General features: G+C 36.8%; 1 protein-coding gene across 3 annotated transcripts in view; it reads left to right on the top strand.

The window, feature by feature from the left end:
* PCCA (propionyl-CoA carboxylase subunit alpha) overlaps positions 1 to 24,305 on the top strand; it is a 356,179-nt gene that overhangs the window by 180,003 nt on the left and 151,871 nt on the right. For all 3 annotated transcript variants that reach the window (XM_082675555.1, XM_082675556.1, XM_082675557.1), the window contains 4 exons: positions 1,048 to 1,116; positions 2,872 to 2,947; positions 17,886 to 17,996; positions 24,081 to 24,189. In XM_082675555.1, the coding sequence (XP_082531681.1) occupies positions 1,048 to 1,116; positions 2,872 to 2,947; positions 17,886 to 17,996; positions 24,081 to 24,189 (365 nt within the window). The remainder of the gene's footprint in view (positions 1 to 1,047; positions 1,117 to 2,871; positions 2,948 to 17,885; positions 17,997 to 24,080; positions 24,190 to 24,305) is intronic.

Genomic DNA, 24,305 nt, shown 5'->3' with positions numbered 1-24,305 from the left:
CTGCTGTTTATTAGGAAGGCTTCTTCCCACAGGTGAAGAGCTATGTGAGCTTTGCTCTTCTCTTCCCACCCCTTTACCATGTTGGGCATCAAAGTCCTGCTGTTCTAGCAGCTTCCATTAAATTCTTCTATCCTCAAACCCCCTAGGACATGCTGGACTATCTTAACTATTTTGATTAGCTTTTAAATACTTTAGATTCCAAAACTTAAGCACAATAATTTAACAAATATTTCATCCTCAGCAACTGCTCATTTTAAAGTTTTACATGGCTAACCTCTGTGCCTTACTGCTGGTATCAAACAGGGAGATGAAAACAAGAATCAGTGATGTACTAACTAACTTGTTGGCTGGTTAACAGCAATCAGGTTCTTCAAAAGAATATTTTGAACTTGTGCTATTTTTTTTTTCCCCCGTGAAAATCACAAAATCAGAACTCTAATTGGGGCTGTGTCCTTACAAAGGAAAGCCATGAGAAAAGCTGTATAAACATTAAAGTCTCGGGGGACTAACAGTAACAGAAAAAAACCCACATTTTACAGTTGAGAGGGTGAGGCAAAAAAGGAAAGTGTTACAGACATGAAAGCCACAGGACCAGTGTTCCTATGGAGCTGATGAGCAGAGCTCCGGAGTCCTGCTGCATGGCTTGACTGGGGTCCGCACTGGAACTCTCGGAAGAGTAGAGTGGGGAGTGTGATTAGAAGGGGCATCGTTCATGCTCTCCTTCAGTTGGAAGGCACCATCAAATAGCTACAAACACATCCCACGAAAGTGATGTATAAAGTTTTGTTTGTTTGTTTGTTTGGGGGTTTTTTTGCTCTTTCTTAGTTCCTTTGTTTAGTGGGAGAACAAAAAAATATGTGTTGTACTGTATAATAATAGATCAAGATAGTTTGGTCTCTCTATATTTTTAGATTGTTATTCTACTTACTGGGAGCTGAAATGTTATTTGAGATTGAAATTATCCATCTGCTTCATGGAAATTAAATTTGTTGTTAGAAAGATAGCTTCACAATATGAACTTTCTTTTCTTTTCTTTCTTCCTCCCAGGTCCGGGTTGATAGTGGCATCCAACCAGGAAGTGATATTAGCATTTATTATGATCCAATGATTTCAAAAGTTAGTTCGACTTCTTAATGATTTCTTTCAGTTTTCTTCTGAAGAGACAATGGACATATATAATTTAAAAGTCTGGGAAAAGAAAAAGTCTGGAATGGGTACTTTATCTGAATCATGTGCTATAATTAAACAAATAATGATGGCCACTGATGGAAAAGTGAAAACTGAGCAGCTTTTCTTTCTCTTAAGAGAAATTTCGACATTATGTTAGTTGGCAACACTCCCTCCTCCCCAGTGAAATCACCCCATCACCCCATCACCCCAGTCGCCACAGTAACAAGCTTAGCTAACCAGTGGCACCAACCCAGTCCACTGCAGGGAGGAGTTACGTTGCTTTCTGGCCAGTGAACATTGTCCAAGATGAAAGTATGAATGCAGGTGATGTCAAGGAGTTGAGGTGATAGGCTGTGTTTGTTAAAGGACTTTTCACCTTTTCTCTTCAGTTTTTATGAATTACTAATTACTTATGTAGATTTAAGATAATTAAATGTTGTGTAAGACTATAAGATGTCTTTTTGCTCCCTTTTTGAAATTTGACTTTCCAGAATATATTAACCAGTTCTACTTAAAATTTTAGATCTTTTGACATTTTCAAATCTTATGATCTTATAAAGTGTAAAATTCTTACTATAGTGGTTGAAACTGGATTTTATTTAGAATATCCTATTTTTTCTAAAGTGATAGACCTGTATTGAAGGATGACTTCTTTACTAAAACCCCTATTTCTTTTTCCTTTTCTTTCTTTTTTTTTTTTTTTGACCATGACGAGTGGCTTGCGGGATCTTAGGTTTCCTGACTAGGGACTGAACCCGGGCCCCAGCAGTGAAAGCTCGGAGTCCTAACCACTGGACCACCAGGGAATTCCCAACTCCTATGTCTTAAGATTTTTCTTTCTTCCAAGTGTACTTTTTTATGTAGTTGTAGTAAACAACCCACTTCTTCATTTTTCTTTTTTCACTTAAGTTTTTATACTAATATTGTTAAAGTGAACTTTAGGTATTTTGTTTGTTAGAGAAATACTATTTAATTAAAAAATAAAAAATACAATAAAATATTATAGATATAGGGTTCCATTTTTAGATGAATACATTTCTGTTCAGAAAAATGGTCTGCAAATTAATTTTCAACCTGGCTTGTTATTGAACAGCTAATTAAATGTACCAAAAAATTGGAAACTATAGATTGACTAACATAGTAACCAGAAAAATATTTTACGAATAGTTCTTATTGCTAATTTATAAAAGGTCTAACACATATAAATAGGCACAAAATCATATAGAACAGTAAGATCTTTCTGTTTTTCCAATATAAGAACCCTTTGCTTCTGGGCTATATTATGTGTAAAATTAGCTATTCAGGGCGTCATACTTGAAGGGAGAGAAAAAACAAATCTTGCCTAATCCTCCACTATCCCAGATGTTTATATCCCATCCTAAATGTTCACAATTTTGATATCTTTCGTCTTAAATTTTTATATGCTTGTTTTTGTTACATTTTGGTTTACCTCAAATACCTCTTTTCTGTGACAGTGAAATCTTGGAGAAAAGTCTGAAATAGCTTGATTCTAATATTTGTTTACTTAAAAAATCTTAATTGACGTAGTTTGTACTAAAAACTGAACCACTGTGAAATTTCAAAATATTTTCTGGAAATCTGTTATGAAATATTTTAATTTTTACTAGGATGAAATGTTTGACTTACAGATAGATAGATCTATATCTATATAAACTGCTTTGTTTGTTTGCTTGCTTTTAGTTAATCACATATGGTTCTGATAGAAGGGAAGCACTGAAAAGAATGGAAGATGCACTGGATAATTATGTTATTCGAGGTAAAAACAAACATTTGAGGTTATGTTATTATACCTTGAGTCCAGGTCTAGAAAACAGCTTGAAGATTTATTAGAGAATTCGATAGAACATTTGCTTACTATGCGTTTAAATAGAAATAAAAGCTTGAATTAAACTGACATACTAATTAAGAATAGGTATTTAATTTTCTGTAGCAATCATATACTTTCCATATACATCTGAAATTAAGTTATTTAATTAAACTTATGATTGATGACTTTTCCTGGATACGCATTTAGTATTTTATAGACTCTTCATTCTGGAGTCTTTTATTGTCTAGTGCAGCTTGACAGCCAATTTGCTATATTATTGTCTTTGTGTTTTTGTATAGTTTTGAAGTTTGAAACTTAAAAATGTATGGAGATTTAAACCATAGTGACCCACATTTGACTACTTTGAGAGTAGAGGGAATGGCTCTTTGCTTCTTTGAATTAGAGCAAACTATAAAATATTTTCTAGCAAATGCAATTCTCTTACCTCACGTACATACAGGATAATTCTAATGTGTAACAAAGTGTGATCCTACAAGCCTTTAGGGTGTGTAGTGATATTGGTATTAGGAGGAGCCATTAAATTTAAATAATTAAAGTTATACTTATTTCCCTTAAGGAGTGAATTACAGTATAAATTTTATTAGCAACTTTCATTAGTAATGAAAAGATCATTTTACTTTAGCCCAACATAAATTAACATCAGCTTCAGAATAATGGAGTTTAATATCAAATTTAAAGTGTGAAATATAAGTTCACTTTGAATTGTGAATGAATACTGTGGGTCTAAGAACATCCGTAAGAAAGACTGGCTGTATAGTTTGGCTCTTTTCTGGCTCACTAAATATAGCAGTGAGGCTGAGAGGCTATATTTTGGAGGCTGAAAGGTGGGACGGTGGTGGGGTATGACTACCCAGCCTGTTTCAAGCCCACGTGGAGCTATTCTGCAATTTCAAAAAGCCTCCTTTTGAGTGGATACAGCCCATAGGTTGAAAGTCTTGACAAGTGACTGCAACTTCGTGTGAATTAGAAAAAGTGCTCTGTTCTCTGGATGTCTCCAGCCCTGAGACAGGGAGCCCAGCTTAGCAATGGAGCATGTCAAACCCTTACTTTGCCCCTTTGACCAACTTCCTTTGTGCAGTGAACAGTTTGGACAATAGCGGCCCAGGACAATTTAGTCACTCTATTTTTACACATCTACCTTGCCCTGCTAATTTTCATCTGTTGGTAGATAAGTCATGCAATCCTCACTTGTCGTCATGTTTTCTCTTCCAGCTTTTCTTTTGTTAGGTCAGGAGAACTTTCTTCCTTCCCTTCCCTTTTACTGTCACCCTCTTTTCTTCCCATCTGTTAATTAGTGATGGTGATTGTATCTAATCTCATGTGCTAGTGATTCACCTCCATCCACGAAAGGAAAGCTTTCAAGTGAACCTAGGTGTAATTTTAAGAAGTACCATTAACATCCAGAGCCTCTTAGAATTTGAAAATTTCCCTTCACATTCTTTCTGGCTATTTCTCTAGCTCCTTTTTAGCCTTAACGGTAGAGTATTTTCTGGTTTTATAACTCTGCTGTGTTCTACCATAAGCAGCAGATGCATATTTTAGCTGTACATTGGTTAAGTAGGCCTTGAGAGGTTTATTGCCCTACGGAAATAATATTGCCACAAAATTATTCTTGTGCATGTTTGGAACACACATTTAATTCGTGTGTGTGTGTGTGTGTGTGTGTGTGCGCGCGCGCGTGCGTGCTTAACTATACATAGTACATAGACATAAACAAGGCACTTGGCAAGATTATTCCCAGAGACTTTTAAAGTATTTGTAAGAGTTTTCTATATGTTCCCCCTGCTGCCCCCACCCTATCATTGAATTTTTTATTGTGGTTGTTGAATTATTAGTTGGTGGTTAATTTAGGTTTCATTCTAATGAGCTTGAGTGGTAAATTCATGAATCTGAGATAGTCAATCTGAGTAAGAATATTTTGTCGTGTCGTATCTCTATTAAACTTTGATTTGGTATAACATAGTGGCATGGCATATGGGCAGTTTGTCAAAATATTAAATTAGCATTGGTCCCACCTAAAGGTTTTTCTTCTACTGTGTCTGGCTTCTGAAAGGAATATTCCTTTATATTTACAGAATACACCTTTTTTTTTTTTTTTTTTGCAATACGCGGGCCTCTCACTGTTGTGGCCTCTCCCGTTGTGGAGCACAGGCTCCGGATGCGCAGACTCAGCGGCCATGGCTCACGGGCCTAGCCGCTCCACAGCATGTGGGATCTTCCCGGACTGGGGCACGAACCCATGTCCCCTACATCGGCAGGCAGACTCTCAACCACTGCGCCACCAGGGAAGCCCCATATATATATATTTTTAAATGAACATGTTTTCCACTAATTTACTTATTATACTTTATGTATAAGTACACAAGTTACTATATTTTTTAATTCAGTGACTTAAATACAAAGTAGGCTTGCTATTATTCTCCTAACTTTAAATATATCACGTGTAAAGCAAGATATATTTTACTGTGCAGATAGATTTTTCCAGGCTTGGTCTGAAATTTCTACCTTTGATTTACGGTGATAGAATAGAAAGAAATCAGACAGGCCTGGATTCATATCCTGTCCTGGATGCCATTTAGTAACTATGTGTCTCTGAATCCCACACTCCACATTTAAGAGATAGAGTGCGAGTCTCTGCCTTATAAATTAGTGGTGAGGATTAAATGAGGTTCGGTATGTAGAAGGGCTTGGCAACAGTACTGCCTTGTAGAGTTCAGTAACCTTAGTTCCCATCTTCTTTTCTCCCTCTCTCATTACAGTTGCAAAACCACAGGTTTAAAAACTGTATGTCATAAATCATTATCAGTCAGTTGGTGTTATGTGAAATTTATTAAACCGTGGATAATAAGCCATATTGAAAGCCCATTTTAGGCCATTCCCAGTACTGTGTGCTGAGTTATATGCTTTCATTGCCCCCCATTCTACTGCCTTATTCAAAGCATTTACCATAACTGTAATTAAAGCATTAGTTGTTTAATTAATTGCTAAATGTTGGATTATCCCATAAGAGTATTAGGTACATGAGGGCAGTGATGGTGTTTATCTTGTTTATTTGTGTATTACTGGTGCTTAGCAGTTCCTGATACATGGTAGGTGATTAATATTTGTTGAATGAGTGAATGAATAAGTGAGAGATACTATCTTTATTTCAAAGAGTTTCTAGTATACTTGGTATGGAAAATACATAAGATAAGTGTAATATAAATTCCTAGGTGCCATAATAGTGGAGTGAAAAAGTAGAGTGGGAATTCAGAGGTGGAGAGGGTATCTTTCTTTTCACACCTCTCCCTTTTTGTCCTTTGAAAGTAATGTGAGTACTGCTTTAGGACTCATAGGTGACTCTTTTGAGAATATTTTACTTGTGCTTCCTTAAAACGACTCCTCAGAGGAGCAGTATTTTTAAAAAGACTGGTAACTTACCATGTTGGTGAAGTAAAGGTGATGGGCACACTCAGGCATCTCTGAAGTATGACCTACTGCTGTCTTCTGGGAAAATAAACTGGCACTAAGTGTTAAAAGTACATGTCCTTTCACCTAGCTGTTCAGTTTTTGGGAATCTACCCTATAGTGTTAAAAGACTGAATTGTGAGATGCTGTTTACAAGGACATTTACAGCAGCCTTGTTTGTAGTAGCCAAAATTCTGACCAGCCGCAGTGTCCACCAAATGGACATATCTTCATTATAAAATACTGTGCAGCTGTGACTTGAAGTCATGTCTGTATGTATTATTAAAGTAGAAAAGCAGTTTGGAGAGTAATGCAAGCTTTTAGTTAAAACCTTCTTGTCCTAAAATATTTTTAGTTATGTTTGGATGAGCACAGAGAAAGACGTGGATATATACACATTATATTGAAATATATATGATTTTTTTTAGCTCAAAAGAGGGAGGTGGTTCTTGATACATAGCCCCCAGACTTTTAAATTTTAGGCATTTTCAAACCTAGAGAAAAGATGAATGGATAGTACTTTGCACATTGGTACACGCTTCATCTAGATGAATTGTTAAACTTTTCTACATTTGCTTTTTTACTCCATCTCTTCCTTTCTTTGTCTTCTCCCTCCCCTTCACCCTTCTCTCCTGTTTTTTCCCCTGAACTATTTGACAGAAAGTTTCAGACGTTATGACATATCACTCCTAAATACTTCAGAATGCATCTTAAGGGTAAGATTATGTTCCTCCAAAACCACAATACCATTATCTCACCAAAGGAAATTAGCAGCAATCTCATCTAATGTACTGTCCATATTGGAATTTCCTCAATTGTTCCCCACAGTGTGTTTTTTACCTGCTTTTTAGCCCCAGCATGGTCCAATCAAAGTTTACATTGGTTATGTCTCTTTATTTTCTTGCCCGCTTTGTATGTCTTAACATTAACTCTTCAGAAGAGTCAGGGGCAGTTGACATGTAGAATGTCTTACATTCTAGATTGGAAGTTTCAGTATTGGCCCAGAGAAGGCACTTGGGAAATAAGCTGGAAAGATGGGGATTGCCGTTGGAAAGTGATGTATTTTGAATTGGTGATTTTGAAAGTAGTGCAGTTACTGAACACTAGGTGATTTCAGGGTGTGATTATGGGACCAGGTGGCTAAAGTGGAAGAACAGATTATTTGACATGAGATCCTAAGAACGGAGCCGAGATAATGCCGTGTGGATCATCCACATGGGTGGTATGAGTTAGGAGCAGAGGGAAGGTCATGAGTTGGGTAACATAAATTCTTTAGAGAGTATTGCACTGTGGCAAGGATGTTGATAGATGACAGAGAATTGGAGAAGGTTTTCCTGACCAGAGAAAATAAACCTCAAGGAAACGGAAGTTTTTCCAAGGATTAGAAGAGGTAATGTTTTGTAAGTGGCAGTGAGGGTTGCTGGAGAAGTGAGGTCCTTGAGGACGTTGAGTATTTCAGTTGAGGGAAGAAGGTGAGTGGAATGTCCCATGAAGATGCCGGTTCTGTGGTAGACCCAACTGATCATGGAGCGCGCTCTCAGAAGGTATTGTGGAAAGGCCTGGAAAAGAGGGAGCAGGTGTTTGGGGAGGGAGGAGGTAGTTGAGTTATCTGAGGTTCCGAGGATGGGCAGGGAAGCTTGTACTTCCTGTAATGGATGCAGAGTCCCTGAAGTAACGGCAGTGAGCACTTGGGCTCAGAAAATGGTCTCAAAGGCATTCTGAGGGGGCTGGGTCTGTACACTTCATCTAGTTAACTTTTGAGTCTGTTTATTTTCCTCTGGCCCTGTAGTCCCAAGCCAACACTATCTATATCATGGATGAGTGCAGTAGCTTCCTGATTGGGTTCTCTACAAGTACTCTTTACCACATCAATCCATTCTTCAGTATGCACAGAATAATCTTTCTAAAGTACAAAGCCAGTGATCACTTCCCTGCTTTAGTGTCCTCCCATTGCCTCTGCATGGACTCTGCAGTCTGATTTATACCACTTTCTCTCAGGCCCCCTTTTTTCCTGCTTGACTGTTGTCTTCATTTACTGGTATGCACTGTCTTCTTTCCACCTGAAGACCTTTCATGGTTAAGCTAGTCTAAGCAGTTGTGACGGTGAGAATCAAAAATACAGTGACCTAAGAAAGACACAGTTTAATTTCTCTTCGATGTAACAGTTGAGAAAGGGGTTGTCAACGGCCAGTAGGGTGACTCACACATTCACAGCAGATGGTTTTCATTTTGGGGCCCAAAGTGGCTGCTTTCATGCCCATCATCCAGCCTCAGCAGGAAGAGAGCAGGGACAGGGGAGTTCACGTTCACTGTTTTTCAGGGCATAACCTAGAAAGCACCCTTTATTTCTGCTCTTGTCCTATTGGTAGTTAGTCTAGGTGGTCATACCTAGATGCTCGGAAAATGGGAGATGTAGTTGATACCAGGTGGCCATATCCTCAGGTAGAGTGTAGCATTTCTCTTATTAAAGGAAGGAAAGGAAAATAGATATTGGCAGACAACTAGGAGAAATAAGAATATATACATGTATCTGCTCAGTTTTGGAAGCACACACATGTACACAAGACCAGAACTAATAAGGTGACATACCTGTAGGAGGTGGAGGGACGATCTGGTGGAAGTGATTGGGGGATGGGAAGCAGTACATGGGCTGAAAGGGAGAGACTTCTTTGATTATACATTTTTGTATATTTCTGACTTTTAGATCCATTTTAATATTTTAAAATAAATAAAATCATTAATGTTCTGGTGGAAAAAACTCAAAATGGAATACAAACAGATGGACGGGACTGTATGAATAATACAATCATGCTGAAGGAGGGGGACAAAAAAAGCTAATCTAAATAACTTTTAATAGTATTTTTACTGGATACCCTCAAGGCAGAGATAAAATATGTATAAACAAATATTAAACTCTAGTTAGTAGGTTTGTTTTTCCTAGTTCATCGGTTAGCAGTTCTGAAACCAGTTTATGTATATTCTGGGACTGAGGAAATAAACACATGTATGGTGGATAAGAAGAGCCAAGTTTCTCACTGTCAGAGAAAGGAGTTACAGGTATGGGAATGGAAAAGTGTGGAATGAACCCCATGGTGTTGAATTGGAAGTTCAGTGTGAATTCATACTTCTTAACCTAGATTGAAAGATAAATATATAACTATATGTTACCGCATTTGTAATTTTGTGTGTGTACATACATACACATGCCCTCTAGCTGAAGATTTCTCAGCTGCAGCACCACTGATGTCTGGGGTAGACACACCTTTGCTGCAGGGGGCGCTGTCCTGTCCTGTACATTGTAGGGTGTTTAGCAATACCCTTGGCCTCTACCCAGTAAATGACAGCAGCATCGCCTCAGTTGTGACAACCACATACTTCCAGACATTGCCGTATGTCCCCTGAGGGGACAGTCATGCCAAATGATTGAGAACTGCTGTCCTGCTGGGTGTCATAGCAGCACTGACACCCAGAGCAAGGAGCACAACAAGCACCCAGGTCTTGTTTTCTGAATACCATCCCCCCATAAATGGAACCTGCACTCCTTGACAAAATGGCTCCTTTCAGGAAGAGTATAAGATGAGCCTGAAAGATATTATATAAGGATATAATCAAGTGTTCAAAAAATGGTGATGTGTCAAAAAGACACAGGAACCAGCTTTCAGGGGCTTCTGCTGGCCAATCTGGGAAAGACCTCAGCAACAAAATGAATAATGCTAGCAATAGATTAAAAGCCATGAAATAAAATATAAGTCCATGAGTTTATACTGATACAGATAGGTAAGAAAGATAGATGAGGGTGGAGCTCACAGGTCTTCCTTACAGTAGATTTTAAACTAACAAGTGTAGAAAAATCAGTACTTGGCAAACACCAAATTGTTTGGGTAAGAATCATCAATGATTGATGCTAAAATTAGTGGATGAAAGTATGATGAGAGACAGGTATTTGCTTAGTTTCATAATATCACCTCAGGTGATAACTAACTAATTACAATGGGACAAATAGTACCTTTAAAAGGGAGAAACCTAGCAACCTACCCGAATGATTAAAATTAATGTCACTGGTAATGGGACAAATCAATATCATGCACCTCTTGATATGATGCACTGAAAAGTACACATTCTTTCTGTGATATTCTTGCCAAAAAATATGTAACATGGATATAATCACGAGGAAACAGACAAACCAAACTGAAAAAAAGTGTACAATATAAATGGGTTGTACTCTTGAAAAGGTCAAAAAACAAAAAAAAGGATCAATTTATCTACATCAAAGGAAACTAAGGACACATGACAACTAAATGCAACGTGTGATCCTGGATTAGTTCCTGGACCAGAAAAAAAGTTTTCCTTTTGTAGTAAAGGTCATAAATAGGACAGCTGGTGAAATTTGAATAAGGTCTGTAGACTAGATAATGATACTACTATCAGTGTTAATTTTTTGATCTGGTCATTGTACTGTGATTACAGAAGAGACTCTACTTGGTTTTAGGATATGTACACTGAAGTATTTAGAGGTAAAGTACATCTTACCTGCAATTTACCTTCAAATGTTTAAGAAAAAAATTGTGTGTGTGTATACATAAAAAGAGAGAGAAAGAGACAATGAATGACAAAGCAAGTAAATGTGGTCAAATAATAACATTTGGAGAATCTGGGTAAAGGACATACAGTAACTCTTTGTACTATTTTTGTGAATTTTCTATAATTCTGAAAATACTCCAAAATGAAAAGTTTTAAAAAAATAAGTGAAGAGGAGCGCGTGCTCCCCTCCTCCCAAAGCTAACATTCAAGGAATAAAAACAGAGAAGCATTTGTGATTTGTAGTTAAATATCATTCATCTGACTAATTCTAAAGGATAGAGGGGTTAAAAAATTGTTTTATGAAGAACAGAAAGTGGACAGTTTACTGTTTAGTTTGATAACTGTTTAGTTGTTCAAATGATTTTTTCTTTTTTCCCGAGCTGATTGTGAGCTTTTGTTAAGATAAAGATTCTTTAGAGCAAAAATGTAATTTGGTTAAAGTTAATTTCTGAGTCCCCATGAAATACGCAGTGGCTTTTGGCCTCTGTTTGATCCTGGCAGTGTGTGCAGCTAATGTCTGGCCAGTGTTTTGGAACCAGCAGGCAGTCAGGAGAAAGCTGCTCCTAGGGGTCCTCTCTTCTGTGGCCTGGTCGTGATTTCCCATACAGATGGGACCTCATGAACTTTGGCAGAGGTCATCCTCAATTCCCAGTCCAAATCTCAGAGTCATAATTTTTATGAGTATGTGATTAATAATATCGTAAAAGTTATAAACTAAGCCTGAGAGTACCTCTACTATCTGCTTATTGTTTGAACAAGATCAGTTTATATAATAGCATTGTCTTAACTGAAACATGGAAAGTAAACTAAATACAAAATGGTAACTTTCAGATATGTAGGATATCTTAGTTCAATGCTTTTTATCATTTATCTGATCTTTTGAGCTTTTAGATATAAAATAATTTTTGATTATTCCCTTATTTGGCTTTAGAATTAATTAATATTCAGTAGTTTTTGGAGCAGTCAGTTGAGGGATCTAGATTTTGGTTGTCTGCCATTAGCTATTGTTTTACCTTACGATCCTTAGGAAAGAATAATAGATAATGACTAGTAATATATAATATTGCATAGTAATATGTAATATTTTACTCAGAGAACGTTAAAGGGAAAATGCTCTTATGTATTAATTTTATTCCTGAAACACTATTTAGCAAGGTAAAAGCCTATATTTTCATGCTGTATTTACTATTCAAGTAGAAAGATTTTTAAAAGTCCATGCTTCGTTTGTGTGCTTGAGCAGCTCTGTTCTTTGATGTCCAAAATGTAAATTAATATTTGCTTATGATTCTTTTGAGTTACATTTTCTAAAATCACCTCTTTTTCAACTTTGAATATGGAATTAAAGTGGAACATCATTTATCCTGTAAAACTGCATGCATTTAAATTTTTTGGATGTCATGGTCATGAATTGATCACTGGCATCAGAAAATAATCTTATTTTTGTTCAAATTATCATTAACTATTTCTGAAAGTTATGTTGTATTTTACTGAAGACAGAGTCTGATGCCAACTATTCTGGCATTGGCCACACAGAGAGCAAGGCAATTTATACCAGCATTAGGCTGTAACAGGAAAGCCAGTAGAGTTTAAATACAGACTATGGTGCACGTAAAGAGAACAGTATTATTTTTATTTAACTGGAGGAAGAAAGGACAGAAATTCTGAGGGTTAGAGTGCCTTTCTAAGTTATTTACTGTTTATGCAAAAAAGCTTATAAATTGAAACATTCTGAATCGTTAATTTGTACATAAGAACATTGTATTTTGGAAATAAAGTTGTAGCCACACCTTGATCTTCTAACATTCATCCTGTCCAGTCTCTCCTTTAGGATCTTATTTTTTTCCAAAACTTCAGTTATTATATACAGATAATTCACACATTGCTGGATTTGTCTTGCATTTCTGTGTTTCACATTCTGTTCTGGATTTCTTCATGTGAATGTCCACCTCCATGACCCCTATATTCTGATGTATACACATTCTAATCTGCATGCTAGTCTGAACTCTAATCATTTAGACATTATCAGTCTCATCTCACTGGCATCTCTAATTTAACTTGCAAAAGATGCATCAGGTTTTTTCCTTTCAACCTTTTCCTTTTCTGTAAATACTATTTCAGTGTTGTTGCAGAGCCAGAAGTTCGGGTGTTGACACTTGACTCATCTCCCCCATCCTTATGTCCACTGAATCACCAAGCCCTGTTTGCCTCCCAAATATCTTTCAACTCTGGCTGCTTTTCTCCTTCTGTATTGTCCACTCCCTAGCTGTGGTCTGAGGCCTGACCATTTTCAGCTTGTCTCCTGCAGTTGTCAGCTTGCTTCTTTCCATCTTCGGTCTTGACTCTTCCCAATCCCTTTTGCAGTAGCAGCCAGAGATTCCTGGAATGCACAAATCTAGTCATGTCTACCTGGTTTCAACCACTCTGGGTGCTCTCAAGGTAAAGTGAAATATTTGCATGGCTGTCAGACCCTGAATGCCCCTGTTTGACTTTTCCGGTGCACCGTTCTCTTTGCTCATACGCTTTGGCCATGGTGTCCTTCTTTCAGTCCTCTTCATAGAAATACCTGGTGGTATCCACTTACTTTTTACCACAATGAAAGGTCTTGGATACTTTAAGTTGCTCCCTAATATTACCCATCTTTGTGTCCTTCTGCATCTTTCTCTATTTTCTTTCCCAGCCAGGAAAGTTTGTGTAAGTCACAAATACTTTCCTCTTCCTGGAACAACACATCTGTCATTTACTGTGCATATAAATCTCTCTGGCAAGTTGTAACTCTTTTCTTCTAAAGTGGTTTAGTTTTGTCTGTTTGTAAAACATATGACAGAGGGATTCATTTCCCTTTTATAGCCTGAACTCTTTTCAAGGAATATTCTATTTAAATTCTTGTCTACCTAGTTTGTCTTTCTAAGCATCCTAACACTTGGCTTTTAATTAATTGCTCTTCATTTTTGTCTATCAAAATATCACCTATAATACAGGCAAATGTCAAATTTTTGCAATGATTTGTTAGATATATTGATGCAGTCAGAAGTTTTTATACCTTTCAGTAATTCCTCATAGAAATGTACATAATTACAAAAGTCCTTCAAAGTGTTAGTCATTGAATGTGGGCCAAGTCATTATCCACAAAGCAAGGTTGGGATAACTGTGCATTTCTCCTGGGCATGTGCTGTGAAAAATATTTATTAGATCATTGTCTAGGATAACTTCTCCCGTGGAATATTTGTGTAGCTAAAGGAATAGCATTAAAATTTGAATTTTGGAACTTTCTCTAAATGTTTTGAAGTAGTTTGAATAGATTGAAAATTGGCTTTTATAAAACTTTAGACATGTAATATCTTCTGAGTCAGGAAGAGAGTTGCTCAGAATTTTTCATATGGTTGCTAGTATGGTCTAGTACAAAGGGATGCATAGAAAAATACCTGGAAGGCTGTATTAACTTGTTAACATTTGTTGGCTCAGAGATAGGAAGTCATATCAAAAAGTATGACCTTCTCCCCCATATGTACACATTAGGGTACAGGGTAACTGCTGTAACAAAGATTCTTAAATCCAGTGGTATAAATAAGATAGAAATTTATTCACTTCTCCCTGGTCCGTGCTGATGGGGTGAGTTAGTTTCCTGTGCTCATTTCAGGAGATACACACACATCTGTCTCTTCCCCCTCTGCTCATCCCCACACTTACCCTGTTGCTCCTCTTCATCTGCATTGCCAAAGCTGAGTTCCTGCTGTATCAGGAAGCCCTTAGGAAAAGGAAAGGAAAGGAAGTTCTGGCAGTTCTTTTTTTCATGTAAATGGGGCTGGAGTTGGATACATCACTTTAACTGTAGTCTCTTGTCTAGGAATTGGTTTGCCATGTCTAGCTATAAGATAGATGGGGAAATGGAGTCTGTGTCTGGGTGGTCTTTTGTTCAGCTAAAATTCTATTGTGGAAAAAATAAAAAGCAAATTTTAGAGGAAACCTGCAGTCTGTCACAATATACTTCTGTATTTAAAATTTTTTGTTTTACCTATATTACTGTTGTAACTTATATTGTACTAAACATTAGATGAATGATTCAGTCTCTCTGGATCACAATTCTCTTATTTTTGTCTCCTTTTGCCTTGTAATATTCTTATTCTATAACTGGTTACTGAAAATTCCCCCAAAGCATGTACCATACTGTTTGCTTTTGTGTACCTTCCTGTAATATATAATTCCTGCATGAGTAGTAGGTGTGGAGAAAATGTTGAGAGAGAGAGAGAGAGAGATTAATCTGCTCAGAACATCAGCATCGTTAAAACTTCGCAGCAGATGTGGCAGACTTTTGGTAAAGGGCCAGAGAATAAATACCTTAGACTTTGTGGGTCACATGGTCTCTGTTGCAACTACTGGGCTCTACTGTTTAGCATGAAGACAACCGTATATAAACACTGCTGGGTTTCAATAAAACCTTATTTACGATTTGACCTGCAAGCCATAGTTCGCTGATCCTTCCTTGCCTTATAGGATGGGTACACCCTCCAGATGGAAGTAGCGATAAGCTTAAATTTGTGGAGCTGCATTCTTACAGAATGTTAACTAGAAGTTAGGTAGGTAGGTCAGTGCTGAGGCTTAGGATGCTGTACAGCTTCTGTCGTTTGTTTATTACATGTTGTCTTCTGCTCTGTATTCTCATATAAAAGGATAATAATGAGCACAATAATAATTTACCTTTTTGAGTGCCTGGCATTGTGTTAAACATTATTTCATTTGTACCTCATGACAGTCATACTAACTAGACTGGTGATAATAAATCACCATTTCACAAATGAGGAAACTAAAACTTCGAGAGTTTAAATAGCCTTACTCAAGGTGAGAGGTAGATCAGGTACTTGAACCTGAGTGATTCTTTGCTTACTTTGTAATTATTCTTGTATAAGTGAGGATTCTATAAGACTTGAATCAGATCAAGAACAAGCAAGAACAGAATCAGGCTTTCTAGGTTTGTTACGAAGTATAGTGGTACAAATTAGAACTATGCAAGAGTGGGTTAAAGAATTGGAAGGAATTAGCAAACCTCTCTGTTTACTTCAACTTCAGCTCTCTTATGCTCCAGTCACCCTTCTAGTGGACACCTACTCTAATTCCTGCTTTCCATGGTTTTGAGATGGCTTTTTGCTTTACTTTTTACTCCTATTTAATATCTTTGTAATCTACTCCCTTCATAAAGTCTTTCTATATCACAGAATCCTCCTCATACCATTCATATCCCTCTTGTGGTAGTTACCTATTTAAACTTTACTTTGGAATAGTCATTGTGTACTAGGCTCAGTTTTTCCTACTTGATCACAGGCTTTTTTCTTCTTCTCGTCCTCTTTGTCGTCTCCCTTTCCCTCCTCCCCCCCGCATCCCACCGCCCCTGCCCCCTGCCCCAGCCCCCCTTCTCCTTTTCTACTTATTTTGAAGTACACTTGACATATAATAAACTCATATTTAAAGTATTCAATTTGATGAGCTTTGACATATGCATGTATACACCTGTGAGACCATCACCACAATCAAAATACTGAACATTTTTGTCATCTCCCAAAGTTTCCTCATGGCCTTTGCCTCTCCACCCTCTCTCCGACCCTGTCCTAATGCAGCCACATGATCCACTTTCTGTAGGTTGCATTCAGTATGCATTGTTTTTGGTCTTGCTTCTTTAATTCAGCATAATATTTTGAGATTCATCCTTGTTATGTGTATTGGGGGACTCACTTCCTTTTATTGCTGAGTAGATTTCCATTATATGGACAAACCACATTTTGTTAATCCATTCACTGTTGATGGACATTTAGATTGTTTCCAGTTTTTGACTTTGCAAATAAAGCTGCTAACCTCTGTGTGTGTTTGTATAGGCATATGCTTTTATTTTAACATGGGTAAATACTTAGGAGTGAATTGTCTGAATCATATGGTGAGTATATGTTTAACTTTTAAAGAAACTGCCAGACAGTCCAAAGTGGAAGTAAACTGTAAAATCTACCAATTTATTCCCTGTCACCCACACAGGTGGTGACAGTTCCACTTGTTCCACATTCTTGCCGACACTTAGTATTATCTGTCTTTTAACCTTTAACCACTTAAATTGGTGTTTGGGTATATCCCATTGTATTTCTTTGACGGTGATGTTGAATGTCTTTTCCTGTGCTTACTGGCCATTTGTATATATTTTGTGAAATGTCTCCTTAGATCTTTTGCCTATCTTTTCTCACCTGGTTTGCTTGTCATCTTATTTTTATATTGTTAGCATTCTTTATATATACCAGATACAAGTTCTTTATTTGAGATATGTGTTGTGAATATTTTCTCTGTGGCTTGCAATTTCATTTTCTTAATTACATCCTTTGAAGAGCAGACTTTTAAATTTTGATGGAGTATAATTTGTTGATATTCTTTTTATGGTTCATGGGTTTTGTGTACTATCTAAGAATCTGTTTCCTACCTCAGGGTAACAGATTTTTCTCCTGATTTCCTTCTATAAGTCTTATAGTTTTAGTTTTGTGACCCAATTTGAGTCAATTTTTATGTATGCTATGAATTAGGGTTGAGGTTCACTTTCTGTTTTTCCCAAATGTGTATCTAGTAGTTCTAACATTTATTGAAAATACATTGATTTTCCCACTGAATTTCTTAAATTTGCATTCAGAGTTTTATTGCTGCCTCAAGTTCAGACATTTTTTGTTGTCAATTGAAATCAAGGAGGTGAGTAATCTTGCATGGTTTTTTGCTAGGCCATAGGACACTGATGATACATTTCTCCAGATAATAGGAGTTAGATTTTTAACAGACTCATTGTTTTTAATTCAGCCTGTTACCATTTTATTTTTAGGTGTTACACATAATATTGCATTACTTCGAGAGGTGATAATCAACTCACGCTTTGTAAAAGGAGACATCAACACTAAATTTCTTTCTGATGTGTATCCTGATGGCTTTAAAGGTTTGTATATATTGAAGTATTTTAGTGTGTTAAAGTTATTATTTTTTATACTTTATTACAGTGTATACTTTATTCTGAAATTAGGGCCTTGGGCCTATATTGTACTTGATTTATGGATACACTTAGAGTATCCTAGACTATAGACATTCATGATTTTGAGTATTCATGAGTGACTCATGAATGTGTAATAATCTGTAATTTTGTTGAGTGAGAAATTCAACTAGTATGTGGAATGTTGTGTTTCTGAAAGTCAATACGTGCTTGTATTCCTCACTGATAGGAGTATATACAGGAACTCTTCTTTAATATTAAAAGTGTATCTTTTTGAAAATTAGCACGGAAAATTTCAGACTACTAGGTGCTATTCCTATTAATGAAAATGGGGATGTCTAAGAAGATGATGGCTTTATTCTGAAAAATGAGTTTTGAATAAAGTAATGAGTGGACTGTGAAACTTAGCACTGCAAAGTTATCAGTGAGTGTTTCCAGGTAGTAGAAAAATTGCTCATTAAGTGAGAGAGAAAACCCTTGAGTGCGCATTGAAAATGTGGTTAGCATGGTGTTAAGACACTGACAGGACTTAACGTGAGACTTACCAGAAATGTTACGCGCAGGCTCAGCGGCCACGGCCCACGGGCCCAGCCGCTCCGCGGCATGCGGGATCTTCCCGGACCAGGACACGAACCTGTGTCCCCTGCATCGTCAGGCAGACTCTCAACCACTGCACCACCAGGGAAGCCCTCTACGTATATTTCTAATGAGCTTGGGGACATATGAAGATTAGGTCTTCTCTCACAAATTTTAAGTGTTCTTTATATCCATTTAAAGTGTTTTAGTATATAAAATGACTCCTTCATTTTAGGAGCTGTATATAGATTCAGGTCAGCTTCACTGAATACATTTACAAAGCAACTTATTACATCAGAATTTATAATACAGAGTTTTCATAAGAATAACTGGAGATTACTGATTTGATTGTTCTTTCACAACTTCAGTGTTACAGGGCTTTATCATTAGTACCAAGAAAAATAAAGAATGTGTTTTATTTCAGAACTTAAAACAGAGACTAATGAATCATCAGGTTCTTTTTCCTGAATTTTTGAATTTTTAAAAATATAAATGACAACCTTAACATGATTGCACTTTTGTTCTTGTGTGATTATTTCATTAATATCTGTTGGTTGCATGAAGCCAGGAACCACTTAATGTTATTGCTTTTTATTGTTTCACTAGCAACTAAAACAGACATTAAATAAATATTTGTTGAATTAAGGAAAAGAATCTTTTTTATTTTTTTTTTTGATTTAGATGATTCTTTTTATTTTTATCATGGCTTTACTGAGATATGTTTCACATACCATACAATTAAAAGTGTACAATTCAATGGTTTTCAGTAAGGGAAAAGAATCTTGTTCATAGTATGGGTGAGAAGGTATTACCTTGACTATTTTTACTTAACTGTACATGTGTCCAGATTACAAATTGGTTTTATTTTGATCCTAACATTTTGGCTTCTTGTCCTTTCCAAAGTTTTAATTAAAAGTTATTGTCGGTTGTGAAATGGACTCAGATTTCCATGTGCTTTTGTGTCTGCCTGGCTTACGTGAAACAGTAGGCAGAAGGAGAGAACAGGTCAAAACTTAAGGGAGGGCTTCCCTGGTGGCGCAGTGGTTGAGAGTCCGCCTGCCGATGCAGGGGACACGGGTTCGTGCCCCGGTCCGGGAAGATTCCACATGCCGCGGAGTGGCTGGGCCCGTGAGCCATGGCAGCTGAGCCTGCGTGTCCGGAGCCTGTGCTCTGCAATGGGAGAGGCCACAACAGTGAGAGGCCCGCGTACCGCAAAACAAAACAAAAAACTTAAGGGAACCTTTAGAACACACATATTGTATGTGTGCATGGGTATTTATATATACATACACACATTTATACATGTGTTTATGCATATTTGGTATTATATCCCATTACCATGGAAAAGAAAATGGAGCATTTAAAATTTCTAATTGGAGTTGGGTACTATGTGCTATACATTTAGCAGCAATTGAAAATGTTCCAAATTCTCAAGAGAACTCAGAAATTTTCTTAAAACCGAATATTGCAGTTTGCTGTAATAAACTTAAATATTACATTTCTTTTTTTGGCAGGCAGTTATCAGCACAGACACCATAATTCTGTTTCTTATGCATAACAATTTTTAAATTGTTATAAGTTGTTAGAAGGCCTTTAACAATTTTTAGTCTCACCCTTCATTTTACATGTGAGGAAACCAAAGCCCAGAAAGACTGATAAGGCTAAGTGACCAGTAATATAATAAAGCCAGAAATTAAACTTAGTGTTTAACTTAGTGGTTTCAACTTCTGTTTCAGTACTCATTCAGTTGTGCTAGGATTCAAATTCATAAACCACAGAAGTTTTCAGAGTATGCTGTATGTGTCATATCGTCTGTACAATATGTACAATATGACAATTTAAAAGTACACACCTATATTTGCCATTCTTAATGTCTACTGCTTATTTTATTCCTTCATATTATTTTCATGTCAGTTCTTTCTTCTCTGAATGGCTACTACTTCTTGTTCTTCTTCTTCAGATTACTGTATTTCTCCTTCCCGATTTTTCCCCAGAGCATGTCTTAGATATATTAAACTGTATCATCTTTGATTGTTTGATATATGTGCCTGAAAGAGACAGCAGGAAGTGGCAACTGAAGTTAATCCAGGATCTTATCCATATGTTTGAGGCGGAGTCATTTTGCCCCTTTGGGATTACCCATCTGCTTCCCATCTGTCCAGCTATCCTAGACACTATTCATAGGCAAGTGCCTGTTTTTATGACTGCATTAAATTTTTTTATTATATATGTATATTATCCCAAGTTTATTTGTAGACTAGGGCAGTGTTACTAAAGTCTCTTAGACTGAACCTTGAAATGATTGTGTCTAAACTTTAAAAATAGAATACACAAGAATTTGTTCTTCACGTCAACTTATTAGATGCTGATGTTGAAAAGCTATTTTCCTTTGATTCTGAAAAATAAATGGAAAATGGAGAAGTAGATATTTTGATTTTGAAATAAAGGGAAAATTGAAGAAGAAGATATTTTAAGAAGTATAATTTCAGATAGCCTAGAATGGACATTTTGGACTTATTTCTTTGCTGCCTTGCTACACTTGAACCACCAGCCCCATCAAAAGAAATCATTAGAATTATCTTTCTCTTTGTTGTGGAATGTTTAGACAACTTTGATTTAGCACAAGAAGTCTACTGTTAATTACACTTCTCTTTATTTTTTCCCTTTGAATTTAGTCAAGTATTTCTGTACCTTTAAAAGTGGTAAATATGTGACTGAAGTGTTGCCTTTAAAAATTCAGTCTTTAAAATCATTCAACAAATAATTGGTATAGACTCTAGAAGAAAATCAAAGAGAAATAATATATTTTCCCTGTCCTTAAAGTGGTTATATCATTAGGGAAATAAACAGGTAAAGAACTAACTACACTACAGGACAGAATAAAAGAAGTGCTAAGGTGAAGATACAAGCAAAGTGTCTTGAAGCAGAGAAAAAAGAAACTAATTGCAATTTGGGGAATCAAGGATGGCTTCAAGGACGAGGTGGTGTAGACTATTGAAACACCTCTCCAAGGACTCTCTTCCGTAGGTGCAGGGGCTGTCATACTGCCTCAGGAGAGCCACTGTGTGTATCTCTTCCTAATCCATTTTTGATGTGATGTTGGTGGTTTGAAATCAGCCTTGGAGAAAGTACTTATAGTAAGGAAATTGGCAAATGCTGCACACTACCGCACTTCTTCCTTCACATCCCAGTTGGTTATTAAACATTTACCAGCAAACCCCCGCCTATACTTTGACCTGACTATTGGGAGCAAACAGAGTCATTTGCATACAAAGGAAGAAGATTACCTATCTAGGGAGGGAGACCTAGAAGAATCCCTGAAGACAGCAAGTATTCAGTTTTAGACCTGCAGGTATGGGAGGGAGATGACTGCTGCTGACTGAAAAATTGTGAGAACACTTAAAGGTATTAGAAGAGTACAAAAAACTGTGTTTTAGAAATGAAACATTTCAGCAAAGTGAAAGGACTGCTAAGAACAAAATTACAGTGACCCAAAAAAATACATGGAAGAAGTATCTCAAAATATGTAAAGGTAGAGAGAATGAAATGTGCGAAATGATGAGAGATGTAGAGAGAAGTGCCAAGAGATTGTATGTGTAAATAGTAAGGGTTTCATGAAATAAAATCGACAAGGAAAGGTTAATTTTAAAAGAAATAATAAGGGAGATTTTTTTTTTCACTGTTCTTAAGAAAGACTTGAGATGTTGTTGGAAAGACTCACTGAGTTTCAGACAGGATTAATGAAAAAGAGTAACTATTCTAGGCTTATCAAGAACAAAAAACTTTTTAAAGCTTCTAGAAAGAAAAAAGTTATATGCAAAGAATGTAGAATGAAATCATCTTCAGACTCTATAAACTGGAGATTAGAAAACCTTAAACTGAGTATCTGTTCCATAGGAAGGAACTTGTTCCAAGAGTACTATACCCAACTAAGATATCCCTCATGTGTCAATGTGAAAAGAGAGATTTCCTCGAAAAGGGAAATTACTGAAGAAAATACTTTTTGAGGAAATTACTGAAGAATTATATAATTCCAGTTAGGTTCACAAGGGGCTCTTGGGGACTCCCAGTAATCCCCAGGCCATACTTTGAGAACAGCTCTTGTGTAGATGGTATGTTTTTGAGAAGACCGAGACCAAATTTCTGTAATCCTCATGTAGGGTAGTTTATTATGGAAGCATATGGAATGTTTCCATCACTGCTTCAGTGTTGGGGATGATTAGGAACTTTTCAAAGCCTGTAGGAATGTGGTTTATTAGGCCACTGAGGGTTCTGTTACTGAATTCCCAGACCAACGAGACGTCCCACATTGGTGTTATAGTTTACGGTGCTCCTAGGTTTGTCTCGAAGAATGGGTCACGGGGGCTTTCCTAACCCTTCAGTGTCATGAAACACTGCACCTTTCATTTTCATGGAACACCTCTCCGTAGAAAAATGTGCTGCCGATCTGGAAAGTCTTTATATTCTAGTTGTGAATATTTTTAGTCTTATTTCTGTTTTGAATAATTTTTAAGACATAGTGTTGAAATTACTTCATTTCTTTCCGATAAACTTAAATAACTACCTGATGGTTTTTTCTTCTTTGAATTGTACAAGTAGCATCTTAGTGCTGATGATCCAGCACTCAAATTGCCTATACTGTACCATCTAATAAACTCTATTATCTGTATATAGCATGGTAGTAAATAAATAGTGTTAGAAGTTGTGGTGAGATTACAGAGCACTCAAGGGGATGTGTTAGCTGGCAGACCCTGGAGTATCCAGTTCTGCCTTGATTCACACACTTCTTGAGGAATTATTATGCACATAGAGCAGATTTCCCCGCTGCACCACACTCAGCCAGACCAGGGAGTCTTCCCCAGGTTTGTCAGGCTAGACCACTGCCCCCAGGTGCAGCTGTATTATGGTAAGAAGAGTGAATTAGAGAGAGAGAGAGAAATCGATTGGTTGTTTGGTTGATTGACTGGGATTCAAACCCTGACTGTAAGTATAGAGGCAAGAGGATCACGTATTTATTTTCTTTTAGTCCTTCACATTAGAAAACATGGCCCAGCCACTGTCCTTGACCGGCAACACTCCTTTTCCTCATTTTATCCTCTCTCTCCTTAGAAGTAAAATTTGGGGTGGGGAGTGATAAGGAGAAGCAGATATGAGGAGCCCTAAGTTTTTCCCAGAGATCTCTGGGAGTAGTTTTCTTATTTGCAATTGTTTTGTTCTGTGCATCTGTTTAATATCTTCTTTCCCAAATTGGACTATAAACTTCCAGTGAGCAGGGGTATTTGAACCATCTTGCTCCCTCCTTTCCCTCTGGCACAGCCCAGTGTCTGGTACAACACTAGCTCCATAAGAGATGCTTGATAAAATACTTGTTTGAATGACTAATAACTCTGTAATATAGAAGCATAGATGTTAGCATTATGTGTGTGATTGATTGACTGATTGATTGATTTCCCTCAGGACACCAGTTAACAGAGAATGAGAGAAACCAGTTATTGGCAATAGCTTCATCCTTGTTTGTGGCATCCCAATTAAGAGCACATCATTTTCAAGAAGATGAAAATTCAAGGTATGTGAGATCATTTAAAACAATAAATAAAGCAGAAAAATTTGGACATTATTGGACAAAGTACTCTGAAACCTTATAGGAAATCTGTTCAAGTAATTTGTATTTATTACTTTTGT

This window comes from Grampus griseus (assembly GCF_964374135.1).
Source record: "Grampus griseus genome assembly, chromosome: 18".
Taxonomy (NCBI): domain Eukaryota; kingdom Metazoa; phylum Chordata; class Mammalia; order Artiodactyla; family Delphinidae; genus Grampus; species Grampus griseus.
This window is presented reverse-complemented; position numbering and strand designations above follow the sequence as displayed.